Here is a 20,108-nt window from a genome sequence, read left to right on the forward strand (position 1 = left end):
CAACACATGCGGCACTTAGGGATAAGAACTAGATACAAGCTATGAGCGAGGAAAGGAGTGCATTATAGAAGAATAAAACTTTGGAAATTGTTGATTTGCCTAGTGGAAAGAAATAAGTGGGGTGAAAATAGGTGTTTACCTTGGAATACAAAGTGGATGGTTCCTTAGAAAGATATAAGGGTCAGGCTTGCTGCAAAAGGGTACACTCAGACATATGAAATAGATTATCAGGAGAGTTTTGCTCCAATAGAAAAAATGAATACCATACGTGTTGAATTATCTTTGGTTGCTAATTTTAATTGGTATTTGCAACAATTTGATGTTAAAAATGTTTTCTTGCATGGAGACTTAGAAGTGGTGATTTACATGGAACCTCCATAGGGTCAAAATTCCTCTTGTATAAATTGAGCATGTACAGTTTTTTTATGATTAAGAAAAAGAATTATTTTTTCTCCACAATTAGAAAGATCCGAAATCTTGGCTTGCAATAAGCCCTCCAAAAGAATTAAGATCTCTACCACAATATCCAAACCCTCTCATTCCAATATAGAGAAGGCTCTCAACACTATATCTTATTGATGCCCAATCACACCTTTAGTTCCTTGTTGATCTGGATTACCTAGAGCGCATCTGCCAAAGTTTAACCTAATCAAATCTAAAGGAGGTAAAGAGTCTATACTGAGAGCATCCTACAACCAGTACTCTTTGACTTGCACACCATATTCCAATCAAGGTATAGAATGTTTGATGGAGTACACTCAAAAGTTAAAGAGGAAGAAGCCCATAAAGATGAATGGAAATGTATCAAATCCAAATAGATCATATCCTCCATTCATCATTAAAAATTCTTGCATTCCTCTCCCTCCAAACCATATCCATAACAATGCAATGCAAGCTACAAGTCAAAGTACCCTTCCTCTAAGAGTATGCACAAACCTTCTAAAAGAGATATATAACATATTTGTCACACCCTTAGGCCAAACCCTATCTATCCTAGCAATGCTAAATAGTCTATTCCATAGGTTCAAAGTCACTAGGCAATGTAAAAACAGATGATCTATTGATTCCCCACTCCTTAGGCACATAACAGAATGATCTAAGCTAAGAGCTTAAGAATTATTGTGCTTTTAGAAGTAAAAAGTGATAATCAACTGTATGTGTATATTGGCACAAGCCTTTCTCAAAGTATTGTGATATTAGGCGACACTATAATTTCCAATTTTTCTTTTGAAATTTTTTATCATTTTTGCACAAGGACAGCATGATCAGGCCAAAATGCTGAACCGTTTTATCCATGAGTTTTGAAGTTTTATGCATTGAGCTGTGTCCAGTTTTTAAACATTGATCATACATAAATGTTGAACTTTGTTTCATACTGCTTCCAAAAACAAGAAATTTTCGTTTTCATTTTCAATTTACCAGGAAATTTAAATTTAGAAGACTTCAATCTAAATATAAACCCATCTGAAAGGCTGAAACTACAATAATTTATAATAATAATTAAAAAAAAAAAGAGTAAGAAACAATAAGATTTAAGTTTTGAGCCCCGAGTCTTTCTAACTACAATAAGAATAATTAAAAAGTAAATTGAACTAAATTTTGGTGTCACAACTCTCCTGCTTATAATATGATCCATATTATTGGGTAAACATAAAAATGGAATGGAACAACCGACACCTACAACCTGCTGAAGGAAAAGGAACTCCAAGGAATTGGGTTTGGGATATAATTGGGAGCATTGAACACAGCATCATGCAAATGAATAAAGGATAACTGGAATTACCAAAGAAACCAGAAAGTCTTGACAAGAAATAGGAGGCCCCTACATCTGGGAAGAGTCCTAAAGCTGTCTCTGGCATTGCAAAAACCTGCAAATCCAGTTCAAGGAACAGGATGACAAGGGCACAATGGTGACTATCTTTAAGTTTTCAAAATAAATGGAATTCGAAAAAATAAAACAACTGATAGCATTTAAGTGCTTTCCTTATTTAAAATAAACATATAAAATAAACATTGATCACAATTAATAACACTAAATATTGCCAAAGATTTCATCAACACTAGCTGAAAATAGTATTCTTTAATGCCAAGAGCAAAACTATAAATGAGTCAAACAAAATGAACAACTTGCACTATGGCCAAATCAACTTCTCTGGCATTAACCTCATCAAACAAGTAATGACTGAAAACTTATAAAAATCAAAACCTGCCAAACCATCGTTGAAGTCAAAGTAATGTTTTTAATGTCTTTCATACGTCAAGTTCTTAATCTTTTACAAGCCAACCCTCTAGGGTTTCCAAAAATATCTTCAATGCTCTTTTCCTTGAGTTATCCAATAGGCACCCATCATAATAGGACATGCCGCATCCCATATGTGGGGACATCCAACCATGCACTAAAACCATCTCTCTTTCTACTAAACAAGTAAATCAATTTCTAATATATCAAAAATTTGTTGAGAGTTCTAGTGAAACAAAGAATACAGATTCTCTTGTTGTCCCTAACTTATTTAGGTCTCCCTTTGGGGAGAAACTCCAGAGCTGCTTCATTTTGTGATGCAATCAGTACTAGACAATTTATGGCAGTTTAAAAACATCAAAGGTTTGCATGGGAAAAGTTTGTTATTAAATTAGAAGTCCAAAAGTCATTTTGTGTTATTAAAAACTACTAATTGTGTCTTGGAAACCTTCAAAAAGTAGTTGGGGGTCGTCATTATCAAAGGGAAGAACTTGCTTATTAGAAGAATTTTTTATGATTATCCGAAAAAAAATATAAGAACTGATTAACTAGAAGTTCCTGGTTTAAGCTTTTGCAAACTAGATTTCCCATAAGAAATCTTGGCTCCGACGGTGTTTGGAGTAACTTGGTTGTAGTTTACTTAGATAATAGCTCTAATAACTTTTCCGTTTTCATCAATTGGTATCAGAGCCTTTGGTCCAGATTTGTTATTGTTTGAATCAATGGCTGGGTTTGGGGATCATTTGAATGCTGCAGCATCACAACTAGCAGGAAGCGGCCCAACTAGAGAAGAGTTTGCAAACTTGCAGCAGCAGCTTAATCAATTATGTGCCAGATTGGAGTAAGCTGGTATTTTTGGTGCTCCAAATTCCACCCTTGGAGGCCAAACAAGGCAGAATTCTCGAACTTACCAACAGAGGAATGTGAGAAATCAGCCTGCTATGGAGGACTTCTAGCAAACTGTAAGGGACTTTTCAGATGAAGACGGTGGAGTTTTACCTTTGGAGAAGCAATCGATGTTTCATTGTACTACAGATCGTGATCAAAATCTAAACATTAAGGTAGATATTCCACACTTTACTGGAGAGGAGCAACTAGAGGAGGTCTTAGATTGGTTGAATGAAGTTGAAAGGGTTTTTGAGTTTCTAAATCTTCCAGAAAATAAAAAGGTGAAGATGGTGGTTATAAAATTGAAGGGTTATGCTTCCTCTTGGTGCAGCAAGTGCAGATGACAAAGTCCAATCTAGAAAGGAGAAAATCCAGAGCTGGACTAAAATGTAGCAGCAAATCCAAAGTCAATTCCTTCCATTGAACTATGAAGGGATTCTTTTTCAGCAATACCAAGCACTTCAGCAAGGCCAACATTCTGTGTGAGAATACACTAGCGAGTTTTACAAAATTTGGACTAGAGTACAACTAACCGAAATGGAAGTGCAGGTCACTCATTGTTATTTGATGGGATTGAGGCCAAATGTTAGAAATTTGGTGGAGCTACAACCATGTTCGACGCTATCTGGTGTTGTTCAGTTGGCAATGAAGGTTGAAAATCAACAAAGATGGTCCAACAACCACCTGATTAGAAGTGCAAGAGGCCCTAATCAATTGGAGGATAATAGGCGGGAGGGAGATGGCAGAAATCAGTGGCAGCGACCGATGATTTATAGAATTCTAGATCAAATACTCACTTCCAAGCTCGCAACCAAGGCCAAGGGCATGCAACAATGAGAAATCATGTTCTTGGAAATAGTAGCAACTCATTGCAGCCAGCAGGATGCAGAATAATATGTTATAAATGAGGAAAAAAGGTTCACAAATCTTCTGATTGCCAAAAGCAGGCCAACAATTTACTAATCAATGAAGATGAAGGGGAGAACAATGATAATGAGGTAGAGATGGAACCTCAAGGTGATGGAAGGTTGCTGGAATTCACAAAAGAGGAAGTCACATATGAAGACCATGATCGTCCAAATTTAGTGGTAAGACATTCCATGTTAACTCCAAAAACATCAAAAAGCGATTGCAGAGAAACAATATTTTTAAAACTAGATGTTCTTCACATGGAGGCTTTGCAATGTTATTATTTTTTTTTTATTGGAACTTTGCAATGTTATTATTGATGGGGGAAGTTGTGAGAATCTTGTTTCTAAACAAATGGTGACGAAGCTCAACTTGGAAGTCCTACCACACCCAAAGCCATATTGAATTGCTTGGTTCACGAAAGGAGGTGAAGTAGAAGTAGTGCAGCAGTATTTTGTTCCCTTCTCAATTGGGAAAAATTATTCAAATAAGGTTCTATGTGATGTGGTGGAAATGGAGCCTGCCATTTGTTACTTGGAAGGCCATGGCAATTTGACAATAAAATTGTCCACCATGGAGAGAAGAATGTTTATGCCTTCTACAAAAATTGGCTTAAAGGTAGTACTTGCCCCAATGAAAGAAGAAGAGTTTGTTAAGTCCAACGCCAAACAAGAACCATCTTATGTAACTGTTCAATGCTTCTAAATGAGTTTGAAGCTAATGGAGTTGCCTTTTTGCTGTTGGCAAGAGAAGTCTTAGAAGACCAGCAAGATGTTTCTAATGAACCAAAGGCATTGCTGGAAATTTTTCAGAGGTACATCCTATAGAGCTGCTAAGTTGATTGCCTCCAAAAAGAAGCATCCAGCACCATATTGATCTAATACCAGGGGCCAGCCTACCAAACCTGCCACATTACAGAATGCCTCCAAAAGAACATGAAGAACTTCAAAGACAAGTGGAAGCGTTGCTCCAGAAGGGATACATAAGGGAATCAATGAGTCCGTGTGCAGTTCCAGTACTATTAACTCCAAAGAAAGATGGTACCTAGAGCATTGATAGTTGGGCAATAAATCGGATAATGATAAAGCATCGATACCCAATCCCAAGACTAGATGATATGTTGGATATGTTGCATGGAACAAAGGTATATTCTAAATTTGATCTTAAAAGTGGCTATCACCAAATCAGGAATCAGGAAGGTGATGAATGGAAAACAGCCTTCAAAACTAAACATAGGCTATATGAATGGATTGTGATGCCGTTTGGTTTGTCAAATGCACCTAGCACATTTTTGCGTTTGATGAATCAAATTCTGGAGTCATTTCATTGGAAAGTTTGTGGTGGTAGATTTTGATAATATACTTATTTATAGCCCATCCAAGGAGTCCTATTTACAACACCTGAAGGGAGTATTAGAAGTTCTCAAAAGAGAAAAGCTTCATGCCAATATGAAGAAGTGCAGATTTTTCACTGATTCTTTGCTATTTCTGGGATATATAGTTGGTGCTGAAGAGATAAAAGTTAATGACAGTAAGGTTGAAGCAATTAGAAGCTGACCAATGCCAAAAATAGTGGGAGAAGTGTGCAGTTTTCATGGTCTAGCGTCATTTTATAGACGCTTCATAAAGAATTTCAGCACTATAATTGCTCCTGTCACTGATTGCATGAAGAAAGGGAGGTTTCAATGGTCAGAACAAAGCTGAAGAAAGTTTTCAAAAGATGCTCAGATTGGCCATGGTACTAGTGCTGCCAGATTTTAAAGGGGTCTTTGAAGTAGAGTGTGATGCTTCCGAAATTGGGATTGGAGCTGTTCCAAGTCAAAAAGGCAGGCTTGAAATTTTACAGCGAAAAATTAAATGACACAAGAAGTAGATACAACAGTTATGATAAAGAATTTTATGTCATCATTAAGGCTCTTAAACATTGGGAGCATTACTTGATACATTAAGAATTTATTATGCATACGGATCATTTTTTTTTTTGATAAACATCAGCAGAAAATATATTAGAAAAGGCCGAAAGGCCGCACCGCATACAGGAAGTATACAAAGCAGCCACCAGGCCAAAGAACCAAAAACAAAAACACCTCACCAGCCCTTAGGGGACCGCAACCCACTCCAAGAAGCCTATAAGTGAAGAGGACTCCTCTCCCCTATACAACTTAGCCCAACTCCACAGACTACTTACAAAAGACTTCTTGAGAGTTTGAATAGCCAATAGACCCCCTCTAAAAGCTAACCTATTTCTTTCTTTCCACACCGTCCAAAATATACATAACGGAATGGTCTTCCAAATCTTCTTCCTTTTTTTGCCCACAAAAGGACCCCGCCAACAGAACAACGCCTCTTTAACCTTCTCTGGAAACACCCACTGAACCCCAAATAAGGCAAAGACGATATCCCAAAGGGTCCTAACCACTGTACAGTGTAAAAGAATGTGATTTACGTTTTCCTCTTCACAACCACACAAAAAACAACAATTTGGAAGCTGCCAACCACGCATTTGCAGCCTATCCAACGTAAGAATTTTTTCCCAAGTAGCCTCCCACGCGAAAAAAGCCACTTTGGTTGGGACCTTATCCACCCAAACATTTTTTCCCGGAAAAACACAAGTAATAGGGGCTGCCAGCAGATTGTAAGCCACCCGAATCCTAAAACTGGCAGAATCCCCACCTTTCCAAAGCACACAGTCCTCCTCTGGAATTACTCTGATGTCCCTTAGCAAAAAGAGCAAGTCTTCTATTAGCACCAGCTCCCAGTCATTAGAATCTCTAATCAATCTGATATTCCACCCTCCTTGGCCAAGCCTTGGATCCCACACATCATTCACCAGATCATTACTGCACACTGCCATGGCAAAAATCTGGGGGAAAGCTTGGGACAGCGCTTCGGAGCTGCACCAATGATCAGTCCAGAACCTGATCTTATTCCCCCTCCCCACCTTGAACTTCATGTTATTCCAGCACCATCTCTTCTCCTTTAAAATCTCCTTCCAAACTCCCACTCCAAAGGGCCCCCGGGCTTCCTTAGATTTCCAACCACACCCCTCCAGCCCATGCTTCACCCCGATTACCTTCTTCCACAAGACATCCTTCTCGACGGCAAATCTCCAAATCCACTTGCCCAATAAAGCCCTGTTCAAAAGCCCCATCCTTCTAATACCAAGACCCCCCTTCTCCTTTTGAGTACACACCACCTTTCAATTAATTAAATGAATTTTCCTAACCGAGTTTCCCCCTCCCCAAAGAAAATCTCTTTGTAATTTCTCAAGCCTTTTAGCCACTGACTTAGGCATTCTAAAGATGGACATTTGATAAATAGGAATGCTAGCTAGGGTACTCTTAATCAGGGTGATTCTCCCGCCCTTAGACAAGTATTGTCTTTTCCACCGGGCAAGTCTTCTTCTCATTCTTTCCTCCACCCCATCCCACGTGGACAAGGCCTTGTGCCGGGCCCCAAGGGGCAGTCCCAAGTATTTAACCAGAAAGCTACCAATTCTGCAACCTATCTCCACCGCCATTTCCTTAATATTATCAATCTCCCCTACTGGTATCAGCTCACTCTTGGCCAGATTGATCCTAAGCCCAGAGGCCGCTTCGAACCACGCCAAAATCCATCCAAGATGAGTTAATTGATCCTTGTTGGCCTCGCAAAAGAGAATAGTGTCGTCTGCAAAGAGCAAATGAGACACCATAATCTCCGCTTCCCCACTACCTCTCAGCCTACAACCAGAAATGAAGTTCCCCTGCACTGCCAGCCTTATGAGTGCACTCAGCACTTCCATGCCCAAAATAAAGAGATAGGGAGAAATTGGGTCTCCTTGACGCAGACCCTTAGAGCTGGAGAAGAAGCCTTCTGGAACCCCGTTAATAAGGACAGAAAATTTTGCCGTTGAAAAACACCACCACATCCACTCCATCCAACGCGACCCAAAGCCCATCTTTTTCAAGACCTTCATAAGGAAGCTCCAACTGATGCTGTCGTAGGCTTTCTCAATATCCAATTTGCACACCATCCCCTTTTCTTTCCTCTTCTGCCAATAGTCAACCACCTCATTGGCTATGAGAGAGGCGTCAAGAATTTGTCTTCCCTTCACAAACGCATTCTGATCGGCCGAGACCACCTTATCTAACACCAATTTCAACCTATTGGCCAAAACCTTGGCCATAAGCTTGTACAGCCCCCCAGGCAAACTGATAGGCCGAAACTCCCCAAGGTCCTCAGCTCCACCTTTTTTTGGAATGATGACCAGAAACGTGGCGTTCAAACTTTTGGCAAATGACTTCTGATCGTAAAATTCCTTGAACAGCTCTACTATCTCCTCCTTAGCGAAATCCCAACAAGCTTGCCAAAAAACCACATTGAACCCATCCGGGCCTGGGGCCTTATCGCCGTTCATATCCATCAGAGCAGAGGAAATTTCTTTTTCAGTAAAGGGGGCCTCCAAAGCTTCAACTTCACTACGGTCAAGACTATTAAGAGGTATCCTCTCTATGTCGGCTCTCCACCCTGGTTCTTCCCTTAGCTGGTGTTGAAAGGCCTTGACAATCCCCTCCCTCACCTCCTGCTCCTCCACCAATTCCACCCCATTTATTTTAATTCTGTCCAAAAAGTTATTTCTCCAGTGGGCACTAGCCATCTTGTGGAAGAACCCAATATTCTTATCCCCTTCTCTAAGCCACAGCTCCCTAGACACTTGTCTCCAATGGACTTCCTCCAAGAGGACCCACTTCTTGAAGTTCTTCTTAGCTTCATTTTTCAAGTCCATTTCCCTTTCTGAGAGGACCCTGCCACTTTCCACCCTGTCCCAAAACTCAATTTGCCGAAGGGCTGAGCTTTTATTCACTTCCACTCTACCAAAAACTTCCATGTTCCACACTTTAATTTTCTCCTTCATCTCCTTCATTTTAGCAATCATTCTAAAACTAGCCCTTCCTACTCTTTCCCCTCCTTGCCACCATTCACGAAGAAGCTCCTTAAACCCGTCCACCTTGAGCCACATATTTTCGAACCTGAACGGGGAAGGACCCCGACTCATCCCGCCCCCCTTCAACAAAATAGGGAAGTGGTCAGAGGTAGGCCTAGGGAGCCTACACTGAACAGCCCCCCTGAAGGTATCTAGCCAACCCTGAGACACCAGGAAACGATCCAGTCTTGCCCAAGTCTGATTACTCCTACCCCCACTCCAAGAATACACACCCCCCTGCAAGGGGAGGTTAATGAGGGCAAGGTCATCCACCACTTGAGCAAACCTACGCATTGTTCCATTAAGGCTCCCCTGCCTGCTCCTATCCCTTTGAGATAAAGTAACATTAAAGTCCCCTCCTAAGCACCAAGGGTCTTCCCAAATTCCCCTTATCGCTCCTAACTCCTCCCACAACTCCTCTCTCTCTTTCCTGTTACACGGCCCATAAACTCCAGTAAAAATCCAAACCCCTCCGTCTTCAACATTCTTCAACCTACACGATATAGAAAAATTGCCCACCTCCATCTCCAACAGCTCCAAGGATCTCTTATCCCAGCAAACCAAAATACCACCCGCTGAGCCTTGGGCTCCCATAGCCCCCCAATCGAGGAACCTCCCAGAACCCAAACTCCTCACCACCCCCTCAGTCATAGTCTGAATTTTCATCTCCTGAATGCAAACTAAGTCCACCCTTTGACTCCTAATCAAAGCCTTGATCACTTTCCTTTTAGAGCTATCATTAGCTCCCCGAACATTCCAACTTACCAGCTTTAACTTCATGATACAGCTGGAAACTGACCCCCTCTTCCTTGTACAATGCCTTTCTGCTTCCTTCCCCCATCATAATTGATGGAACATTCAAGTCTCTTCAATTCCCTTTCAAATTTCGAGTTTTCTAACAGAGACTTGCTGTGCACTTTTTCCCTTCTTTTTCTTATTTTGACCATAAAATCCATAATGTCCTTCTCTAAACCCACTATTGAAAACCCCAAGAACTGGCTAAACCTTGCCAACTCATTCTCCTCCCAGTTGGCCACCCTCCAATCCCTAATTTCTGGAACCATCACACCAATCGGACATAGATCCTTCCCACTAGATTCCATCACGCCATTATTATTTTCCAAAATTTCCCAGCACTCCACATTCTTCAATACTGCAGGCGTCCTTCCAATCATCCTCCGGTCCATAGGTTCCCACTGGGAAGCGTCCAGAGCCACCCCAGAACGGTCGTAATACTCCCCCAGTGGAGTCCGACCAGAAAAAGAAGAAGAGGGAGAGGGAGAAACACACACCAACGGCCCAAAAAAAAAGGGGGCATTCCCGTACCTCAGAGCTTCTTCCAGTAGAGCATCAGCTGTCTTCGAATTCTCCTCCACTCTATGCTCCTCAGCCACAGGCCTCCACAGTCCCTCCATCACTAACGACCATGACTGGTCAAGGCCCCCCGCAGGGCTTGGACCAGCCCCAATAAAGGGACGAACCCCCCTCAAATGGACTTCGTCCGCATTAGAAGCCAAAGGCGAGTCTGGGCCTCGGACCCCCAGCCCAACCCCTCCGATCAGATTCGAAGCCCGCCCAGCGTCAAAAGACAGCCCAAGAAGGGGTGGCCCAGGCACGCTAGGAAAAGCCATGGGCAAGGAAGGCCCAGAGGCGTCAAAAGGCCCAAAGGTCCGCTGCGTCGCCAGCCCACACACTTCATGGGGCCCATCCGCCACCAAGCCCGAATCCGGAACCGCAACCGAACCCGACCCCGAGGACTGCCCCCTCGTCCCATCATCAGTCTGCAGCCTGACCTCGAGACTTGGACCTCCTACCAACCCCCTCACGCGCCCCCCCGCGCATGCAGGGACTTCACCCCCACTCTCACCTTCTGCAACAAGAATGCCTTTGCCCTTTCTCTCCCTTGCCATCCTCACAACGGGTCTAAATTCCCACCAAAGTGTGAGCTCATAGCAAACCTCCTCAGTCCGCACTTCCACGACGTTGGGGGGCCTCTCCTTGTTGAGCTTCACCAAGATCCTTGCCCACTACAGATCTTCCAGCGCCTCCGTCTGAGGGTCGATATCAAGGAATCCCCCACATGCGTCCCCTATTCTCCTCAGGGTATCCCGCTCCCATAGCGAGACTGGCAACCCCAAGATATGCACCCAAGCCTCGCGCCTCTGTTCCCCTTCCGGCGTACACCCACTCTCAGGCCTCCATATTTCCAGGCTGAGAGAGGACCCCTCGCATGAGAAACCCCCAAATCTTAGGGCTTTCTTTGCTTCAGCCCGAGCCTCAAACTCTAAGAGGGCTTTGCCCCTTTCCAATTTCGCAATTCCTAAGTTACCCTTCAGTCTCCAAAACTTCGTCAATTTCATCCCCCAACCTCTCATGTCATCCTCTTTCCCAGAGCTAGGGTCCCAACTCCCTACCAGGCAGTGGGCCAATTTCCCCATATTCCGGCTCAATCCCCTCTTGCATAGCTCCACCCTCGCCACTACAGTCTCCATCTCCTTTGGTTGCACCACAGCTTCCACATAGGATTTCTCCATTGATGACCTCAGAAGCGTCGCGCCCTTTTTCTGTAAGCTCTCGTCTCTAACGTTACACCCCAGACGACGAAGCATCTCCACCATTAGCACCCAACCACCCTTATCTCCATTACCCTTCGGGATATAAATGCTATACCTTTTGTTTTCCAACTCTGTAACCCCTAACCGAATGAACAGCCCCCCCTTATTTAGGTCTCGCACCATAAGGAAGGACCTCCCACTATCCTTCCACCTCCTTTCCCACAATCCGGTTCCTGCGTACTCAATACAGGCCTCCAAACCTTCGATAAAGCACCCAATACTATTCGGTCCCAACCTGATCCACGAGGAGACTCCCCCTTTCCTTTCTACAATCAGGGCTTGCACCTTGCCTTTCTTTTCCCTTACCTCTACATCAAACCATTTCGACTCCACTCCAAAACTTCCCTTCTTGGCCCTGCTCCTAACCCCCACGAAGTCGTCACCTTCTGCATCAACCCTTGAGTCTCCCTCTAACCCTTCTGGAACACGCCGCTCGCCTCGCTCCCTCCCATCGCTTTCACCCTCTCTCACACTAACCCGCTCTCTCGCTCTCTCGCTCATCTCACATGAACCTTGCAATATTATGCATACGGATCATGAAGCTTTAAAGCATCTCAACAGGTAACAAAAGTTAAGCAAGAGGCATGCCCATTGGGTTTCTTACTTGCAACAGTTCACATTTGTGATAAAGAACAAGTCCGAAGCAAGTAACTAAATGGCAGATGCACTTAGTCGAAGAAGTTTGTTGTTGACTAATATGATTGTTACTGTTAAAGGTTTCGACTCCTTTAAGGATCTTTATCCTGGTGACCTTTTCTTTGGTTCAATTTGAAAGGACTGTACTAATAGGCAACATGGAAAGTATTTGTTGCATGATGGCTTCCTATTCAAAGGGAATCAACTTTGTATTCCAGATTGCTCTTTGAGGGAAAAGATCATTCAAGACATGCATGGTGGAGGCTTAGGAGGACATTTTGGGACAAATAAAACATATGCTATGATTGAACAGAAGTCCTTTTGGCCAAAAATGAGGAGTGTTTACAAATTTGTTAAAAAGTGTCAAAAGAAGTACAAAAGATACAAAAGAAGGATGAGGAATCCTCCCACCAAAGATAAAACTAAACAACACAATAAAAGAACAAGAAACTACACTATGAAAACTACGAACAAGCTCTCTTGGCTAGACCATCCCATTGGAACTACACATTGCTAGCCAATCTATTTGTAACACGTTAAGGGGAATACCCTTAAAAACCGTGGAACAATAAGCCCAAAGAGAAGCTAGGAAGTGAATGGAATCCCATAGATTCTCTGAATTCCTAGCTTTGTCCTCAAATATCCTAGCATTTCTTTCCCGCCACACAACCCAAATTAAAGCAATGAACGCATTTTGCCACAAAACTATCCCTCTTTTGGAAGTGTCAAAACCTTTATAATTGATAGACATCATGTCTGAAATGCTTCTCGAAGGAACCCAATCCATCTTGGCTAGCTGAAATAATCTATGCCACAACCCCATGGACAAGGAACAATGTAGGAAAAGATGATTTGCTAATTCTCCTTGCTTCATGCACAACTTACAAATGTCAGGACTAAGAGTTTTATAGGGTCTTCTCAATTGTAGCAAGTCATTAGTGACACGAAATATGGGATGAAAAATAATAAGTTCTCTCTCTATTAGATTGACTATACACACGGTTTATATAGGAGATTACAAGAGAAGAAATAGGAAACAAGAGACATAATAGGAAACTAACTTATTCCTAAACTAACTTATTTCTAAATCATAAAACTATCTATTTACAGAAATAGGAAACTAATAAACCTATCTATTTACAGAAATAGGAAACTAACATAATAGAAAAAAAAATTCTCCTATTCTATTTATAGCTCAACAATTAGTGTTTACCTTCTTGTGTGCCACTAACCATCCCAATGATTTTAAAGCATGGGGCTAAAATTACAAGTTCTCTCTTCATTTATAGCTGCAAATTGTAAATGAGAGATAGTCAAACAATCCCTCATAACTACAGAACCCTCTACAATAACACCTTTCAGTCCTGATCATCCTACCATGAACATCCAACACCATAGTAAATGAAATGGGGCTCAACTGCCTAAAGAGGCCTCAGTCGAACAAACCAATGAGGACATACAAACCCCCGACCACCATACAAGGCAAAAATCTATCCACCTACATTGCCTAGATCTAAAACCCATCCAATGATTTGTTATCCATAAATTAACAAATGAAACAACATGACTAGCTGAGACTAGGGTCCCCTAGAAAGAAGAAAAGATCTCATGGAGCATCTTCCTAATGCATTCACTACTAGTTAACACACAATTATACATAAAGATATTCCTTGATAATTCTCACATGAAAATGATAAGCAAAACATATAGTATTTCCTAGAATGTTAAATACAACAAGATTTAAAAAATCATAGAAAGTCCTAAACCAAGAAATTCATATACTTTTTAAGTCGAAAGACAGGCATCCAGAACTAATAGTCTAAGAAAATCTCATCAACCAAATGAAGTAAGACCGATAAAATTCTCAAAGATGCAATTTATGTAACCATGTTCTCTTAAAATAAGCAAAATCCCATGATACTTAAAACCTTATATAAAGAGAGAGGAGTACCGAATTCTCTGTTGCAATACGAAATCTACCATGCATGGAAGCACCAGCACCACCTCCCATAACAATTCCATTAAGAATTGAAACCTTCAAGCATAATCACTTGTAAACAATAAAACCAAATAATTCCATAGGATGACGGACAAAGCTGACTTCACTAAGCAACGCGATTAAAATGAGTATTCATTAACGAGGAAAAGAGAAACCAAAATTAAATCCCAAAATGGATCACCTGAGGCTTACTGTATGTTGCCATTACATAATTCAGAATGAATTCTTTCCAGAAAAATTTTGCACCTAATCTCCAATCACCTGATGCATATACATGGGCAACAAACTACTATCAACTTTGCAAAAGTTCACTTTAGATTTCTTGCAAATGAAGCTACTACATGCTTACATAAAAGCTAGCATCTTCCCAATGGGAGATAACTGAAATCTTTCAAAGGATCAGAAAAGAGACAAGAAAAGAAAAATCAAAAAAGAAAAAAAAAAGAATGAAGAAGGAGCAGGTAAACAATAAACTGATAATAAGAAGATGCATCCACCTCAACTAAGATGGTAGCTAACTACTTTGAACATTACACACCAATGAAGGCAGTGGCATATTGAGCAAGGATAAGCTTTACCTCCATTAATATCACGAACCACAGCTGCAACATCACCACCAGCACAAAATGCTCTTCCATTTCCCTATAGACATAACAAGTAACGTGCAAGCCATAAAAATTTTGCTCTCTATAAAGCCAAAAACAGGAAGATATTTGGCACAATTATACTAGATTGATTCTCCAAATCAGTGTAAATCTACAGCTTATTGTTGAACTACCAACTTTCCTAAAAGCTTAAACTTGCAAGATTTGGGCTCAATATGCATATCATGGTCCTTAACACCCTCCCTCACGTGCAACCCCATTCCCGCATGTGGAGAGATACCATAGAATTACAAATTATGGAGGAAGGGAGGATACCAAAGAATTGCAAAGGGGAAGAGGAGAAACAAATGGGGGAAACAAGCATACAAATTCCGGAGAGGCTGCTTGAACCCATGACGTCTCGCCAAACCAAACTCTGATACCATGTTAAACTACCAACTTTCCTAAGGGCTTAAGCTTGCAATATTTGGGCTCAATATGCATATCATGCTCCTTAACACTTATTAATTGCATATCAATGATATTGACTATTAAAATATTTTGGTTTTTTTTCTTTTCTATATACTAGAGGAGGGAATGTGTTGTACAGTCTACAAGAAACTCTAAATTACTATCAAAGTAAAATTTTTCTTTGACTAATACCACTCACTGCACCATATTTTTTTAGTCATAAGTATAAATAAATAAATATCATGTGCAAGGTTTTTCCAATCAAATAACTTTATATAATTGATATTTAATTAATTAAACAGTAGGAGAGATTTTACAAGAGATATATTAGTGAACTTTCCCTAATTGATCTACCTTCTCTATTATCAACCAGAACATTTGTATTAATAAAAAAAGGCAAGATGTACAAGGATGAGCTCTCTCTCAAACCACATACAAGAAGAAAGAGATTAAAACAAAACTATATATAAACACCCAGTACATAGCCCCGCCTGAAAAGCAGAAGAAAAAAAAAACATCCAACATGATCCCCACCATGCATTATTCGGGGGGGGGGGGTAGGAAATGCCCAAAAACAACCTCTAATAAAGAGACTTCTCACCTGCCAAACAATCTATTATCCAATTTTCCAAATTAGGCTTCTAAATAAAGCTACACACCCTCTACAGAGTCGAACAATTTTTCAAATTCAAGAATCCAGTTTCCAACCACCCTTTTTTCTAGGGACACACATGAATGTTCCCTCCATTTTCATGTTACTAGCACTCCAAATGTGTGTCACTACTATTCCTTCCAGCAAATAAATGATTTTTGCTTCAATACTGAAATCGAAGCCAGCTAGTTTAGAGGACACCAATCAACTTTAGTTGGTTGTGATTATCAACCCTTCCTTTAATCAAAATTATGCATATGGAATTTACAGACAATATAGTTCTGCCTCTGCTTGCTATACAAAATAATTACTGTAGAGTTCTATTTGGGATATGTGTAAGGGCATTACATTTCCATTTTATTTGTTGGCAATTTTGTTCATTTTCATTATAGCATAGGAACCTTTTCAGATAGTGACTTGCTCTTCATTGAAGATTTGAGGTTGTTATTCATTCAACCAGATTATCACAAGTTTAAAAAGGTTTGTTAGAGGCAAGTTAGTATATGAGAGAGTATGGATTGAACTTGTTTTAAAAAAATTGAGTTAAAATGTCTTAATTAATTTTTGGAAAGTTGAGATTTTATTTTTTAAAGAAAATTTCATTTTTGACCCTCTAGGCTCTTGGGCCTAGATATACCATTTCTAAACCTGTTTTAAAGTTTGATGCTTCAACGAGATAAGACCCTAGCTTGCCCTATCATTCATTAAACTCTCAAGTCTCATGGATTCAATTTTCAAGTTATTGGAAGAACTTGCATCCCCTTAGAGGTTGAGGCAAATCCACTAAAGCATTGGAGGTGTTGCATTGTGGACGTAGATCACGATATAAGTATTAGAGAGTAAGTCTTTAGGATAAGCAACCAGGTAAATCTATGTATCTTGATCTCAAACAGTAGATTGTTAGATTAGAGGTCTTAGGCTTCATGGTTTTTTATCTTCACAATTGGTGTGGAGTTTTTCCACATAAAATCATTTGTCTCGTGTGGGATGTGTTCTATTGCCTATTCATGATATCCTACAGGACTTAATTGTTTCAATAAGGCTTAATTCCCATTCTTTTTTAGAATTGGGTTAAGAATTTCAATCCCTCTATTATAATTTGTTCCCAAGTGAGTGAATTTGTAGCAAAGTGATAAAGCATTTGTGAATGTAGATAAGCCTAGTACCAATAGAAGTGTTATAATCGGGTAAAGGTCAAGGCCTAGGTAGTATTTGATAAAACTAAAAAATAAGTTATGAAAACTTATGTATTGAATTCACACAAGTGAGAGCCAACAAGGATTGAATAACTTGAAGACTTAATTATAGATTTCATTGATAGAGGTTGGAAAAAGGGAAACTCGGAAAGGGAGTCGAGAAAATGGGTGTGAAACGGTTCAAAGTGGAGAAAAAGGTTTTTTTTAGGTCAAGTTTGAAGGCATCCATGAGGGTCCTTGGATTTCGATTACGAAGAGGTTTCTAGGAAAAGCTTTTCCGATGGCTTTTGAAGAGGAGGAAGTCACTTGGATAATGGAACGGTTGAAGAAAGCTATGAAGTTGGCAGGATCTCTAGGTTTCATTTGAAAGTTTAGGGGAAAATCGAGGACACATTTGTTGGAGGTTTATTTCAATAGCAGAGGAAGATTCATTAGAATTATGGAGTTTGTTACAAACAAAAAAACTACTTCTCTAATTGTTCCTAAAGGTGTGAAGGGCCAAGGATGGGAAGCCTTAAGGAAATTGATGTCCTCAGTGTCGGAGTGCTATTTTCATTCTGTCAATGGAACAGAGGAGCGAGAATCACTCTTATGTAAGAATTGTAGAAGAGGAGGGTATAAGGAAAGGAGCTCTCTTACCAGTTGGAAAAAAGATTAGGGTTATGATCTATAACTGCCAAGGAAAAGTTCAAGATTAGGGTGTTGTCAGTAAGGCTCTGACGAGAATGATGTGGTGAGGGGAATGATTTCCATAAATCCTTTCAAAAAACATACAAAGTTGTCTTCTTTCTGGATTATGTTGAAAGAGCAAAGTGGCTTCAAGCGCGGGGAAGACTGGTATTGTGAGGAGGAATGGTTTTGTGTTTGTGGACATGGTCACCAAAAGGAAATACATTGGTTCTTGGAAAATTCAAGAGGGGTTGGATAGAAATACGGGGTCTTTCATTCCATCTGTGGGATGAAAACCAGCTATGGTTCATTATGAAGAACTAAGGGAAGGTGGCAAAGGTGGATCGAGATACCTTAAACTTGTAGATATGTCAAAGATCAAATTGAAGGTGGAGGTGAACCGAAATGTGGTGTTGCCAGTGTTGTTAGAGGTGATAGATGGTACCTGGGTTTTTGCTATGGCAGTTTTAGTCATCGGAGGGGAAGGAGAAGGGTTGTAGAGGAGGAATGAATTAACTAGCTGCAGAGCAAGTTGTTTTCAGTGGGAAATGACGTGCTAAAAGGCCCTCACAAGAACTGAGGACATGTGGTGAGGCAAAAGAGAAAATAGGGAACAACTACCATCCACTTTCTCTTGTCTCACATTATTTCAAATTCAAATGGGAATGTAAAGCGGGCTGATGACTTAAGGGAGAAGGAAGCTTATGTAGAAGGAAACTCAAGCCCATTTCAGAAGGAAAGCGCAAGCCTATCCAAAGCTTATTTCATACTAAACTTGTGTTAAATGAGGGTAGGCCCAGTGCAAGTAGGGCCAGTTCTAAAGAAGGTTGACATCGTGGTATAGGATTTTAGTCATCTTCTTCTTAAAAGCAAGCCCATTTGGCTAGCCTTAGAGACAAAAGCTTGAGCTACAACACAATCAACTTGCTAAAGGCACTAGAGGACGAAGGGTCTAAGGATGTTTTCCTAAGGAATCTTAGCTCCTCTCTGTGCATCAATGCCCCACCTTAGTCTAGATAGGAAATTGGGTAGTAGTCATGCGAGAAGTTTACCCCTAACATCCTATTTTGAGAAGATGACAAGTCCTTTGGCTGGGAGTGTCGTAGCAAGTACAGAAAAGTGTCTTCAAGAGAGAGCTTTCCTTGAAGGTGAAAAAAATTCTTAGGGAGAGAGAACCAGAGCACCTCCCTTTTAGAGACAAGAAGGTAGTCAAAAGTTCAAGGGTCAACAGAGAAGGCAGAGGGAGCTTCGTGCCCTTTTTCATTGTGTTTGGGGGATGGTCCAAGCAGGGTTAAGGTTAGATGGGGTGCTCTACACTATGGGTGTCAAGTCCAGGTATAGACTTCTACTCCACTTTCTATGGTTAAAGGCCAAGTTTTAGAGGGAGTTATTGAGTTACCTTCTTCTCCCTTATCCCCTGTTGCTTCTCTTCGGTCCTCGAGTCTTTCTATGCCTTCTTTGATCCTCCCTTTGAGATTAATGTGCTGTATTTTTTCTTCGTCGACCAGTCCTTCAGGGTTTAACAAGTTACCTTCTAGTTTAATTAGGGGTTGTTCCTATCCCAAAGGTGTGGCGTCCCCAGTAGGCAAGCCCAACCAAGAGTTAGAGGGCGATTCTTTTCTCAAGTTACCACAAAACAACCCTAGTGGAGTTTCTTCCCTAGTGAGTGTTTGCCTATGGAGTTAGGTCCCGCTCAGTTCGAAGATTTCCATATTGAAGGCATCTCTCCTTCAAAAATGGTTTCCATTAAGTTGGTTTTGGAAACTTTAAATGTCAAGATTGTCAAATACAATGAGAGTGGAGCTCAGATGGCCAAAATAAATGGCACTTTGTGCAAAATGTTTATTCCAGAAGGAAGAACAAAATCTCTTTTGTTGTCCTTAAACTTCTTTATTTTTATGGGTTCTTTAGTATTTTCTAGGTTTTTTCAATAATTATGAAAATCATCAGTTAGAATACTAGAGGTCTTGGTTCCAGAAAGAAAATAAGGGTAGTGAAGGATTTTCTTTGCCATGAAAATCCGGATGTGGTTCTGTTGTAGGAAACAAAGAGGGAGTCTTGTGATAGGAGGTTTGTGGGTAGTGTGTGGAAGGTCAAAAACAAAGACTAGGCAGTCCTCCCAACTAGCGGGGCTTCAAGAGGAGTGGCAATCTTTCGGGATGCTTTAAGGTTTAAGAGCTTAGAGGTTGTTCTAGGGTCTTTCTCAGTAACAATCAAGTTGAAGTCAGAGGTCGAAGGGGCTTTCTGGCTAACTTTGGCCTATGGCCCTAGTTCGTCACACTTTA

General features: G+C 40.8%; 1 protein-coding gene across 1 annotated transcript in view; it reads right to left on the bottom strand.

Annotated features, from left to right (window-relative positions):
- Window positions 1-20,108, bottom strand: part of LOC117931563 (3-hydroxyisobutyryl-CoA hydrolase 1-like) — a 100,957-nt gene that overhangs the window by 39,277 nt on the left and 41,572 nt on the right. Inside the window, exons 4-7 of the mRNA XM_034852540.1 lie at window positions 14,830-14,893; window positions 14,433-14,512; window positions 14,204-14,287; window positions 1,784-1,868 (exon numbers count right to left, since the gene is read on the bottom strand). Coding sequence (XP_034708431.1) covers window positions 1,784-1,868; window positions 14,204-14,287; window positions 14,433-14,512; window positions 14,830-14,893 — 313 coding nt within the window. The remainder of the gene's footprint in view (window positions 1-1,783; window positions 1,869-14,203; window positions 14,288-14,432; window positions 14,513-14,829; window positions 14,894-20,108) is intronic.

This window comes from Vitis riparia, chromosome 15, assembly GCF_004353265.1.
Source record: "Vitis riparia cultivar Riparia Gloire de Montpellier isolate 1030 chromosome 15, EGFV_Vit.rip_1.0, whole genome shotgun sequence".
In the NCBI taxonomy this organism is placed as follows: domain Eukaryota; kingdom Viridiplantae; phylum Streptophyta; class Magnoliopsida; order Vitales; family Vitaceae; genus Vitis; species Vitis riparia.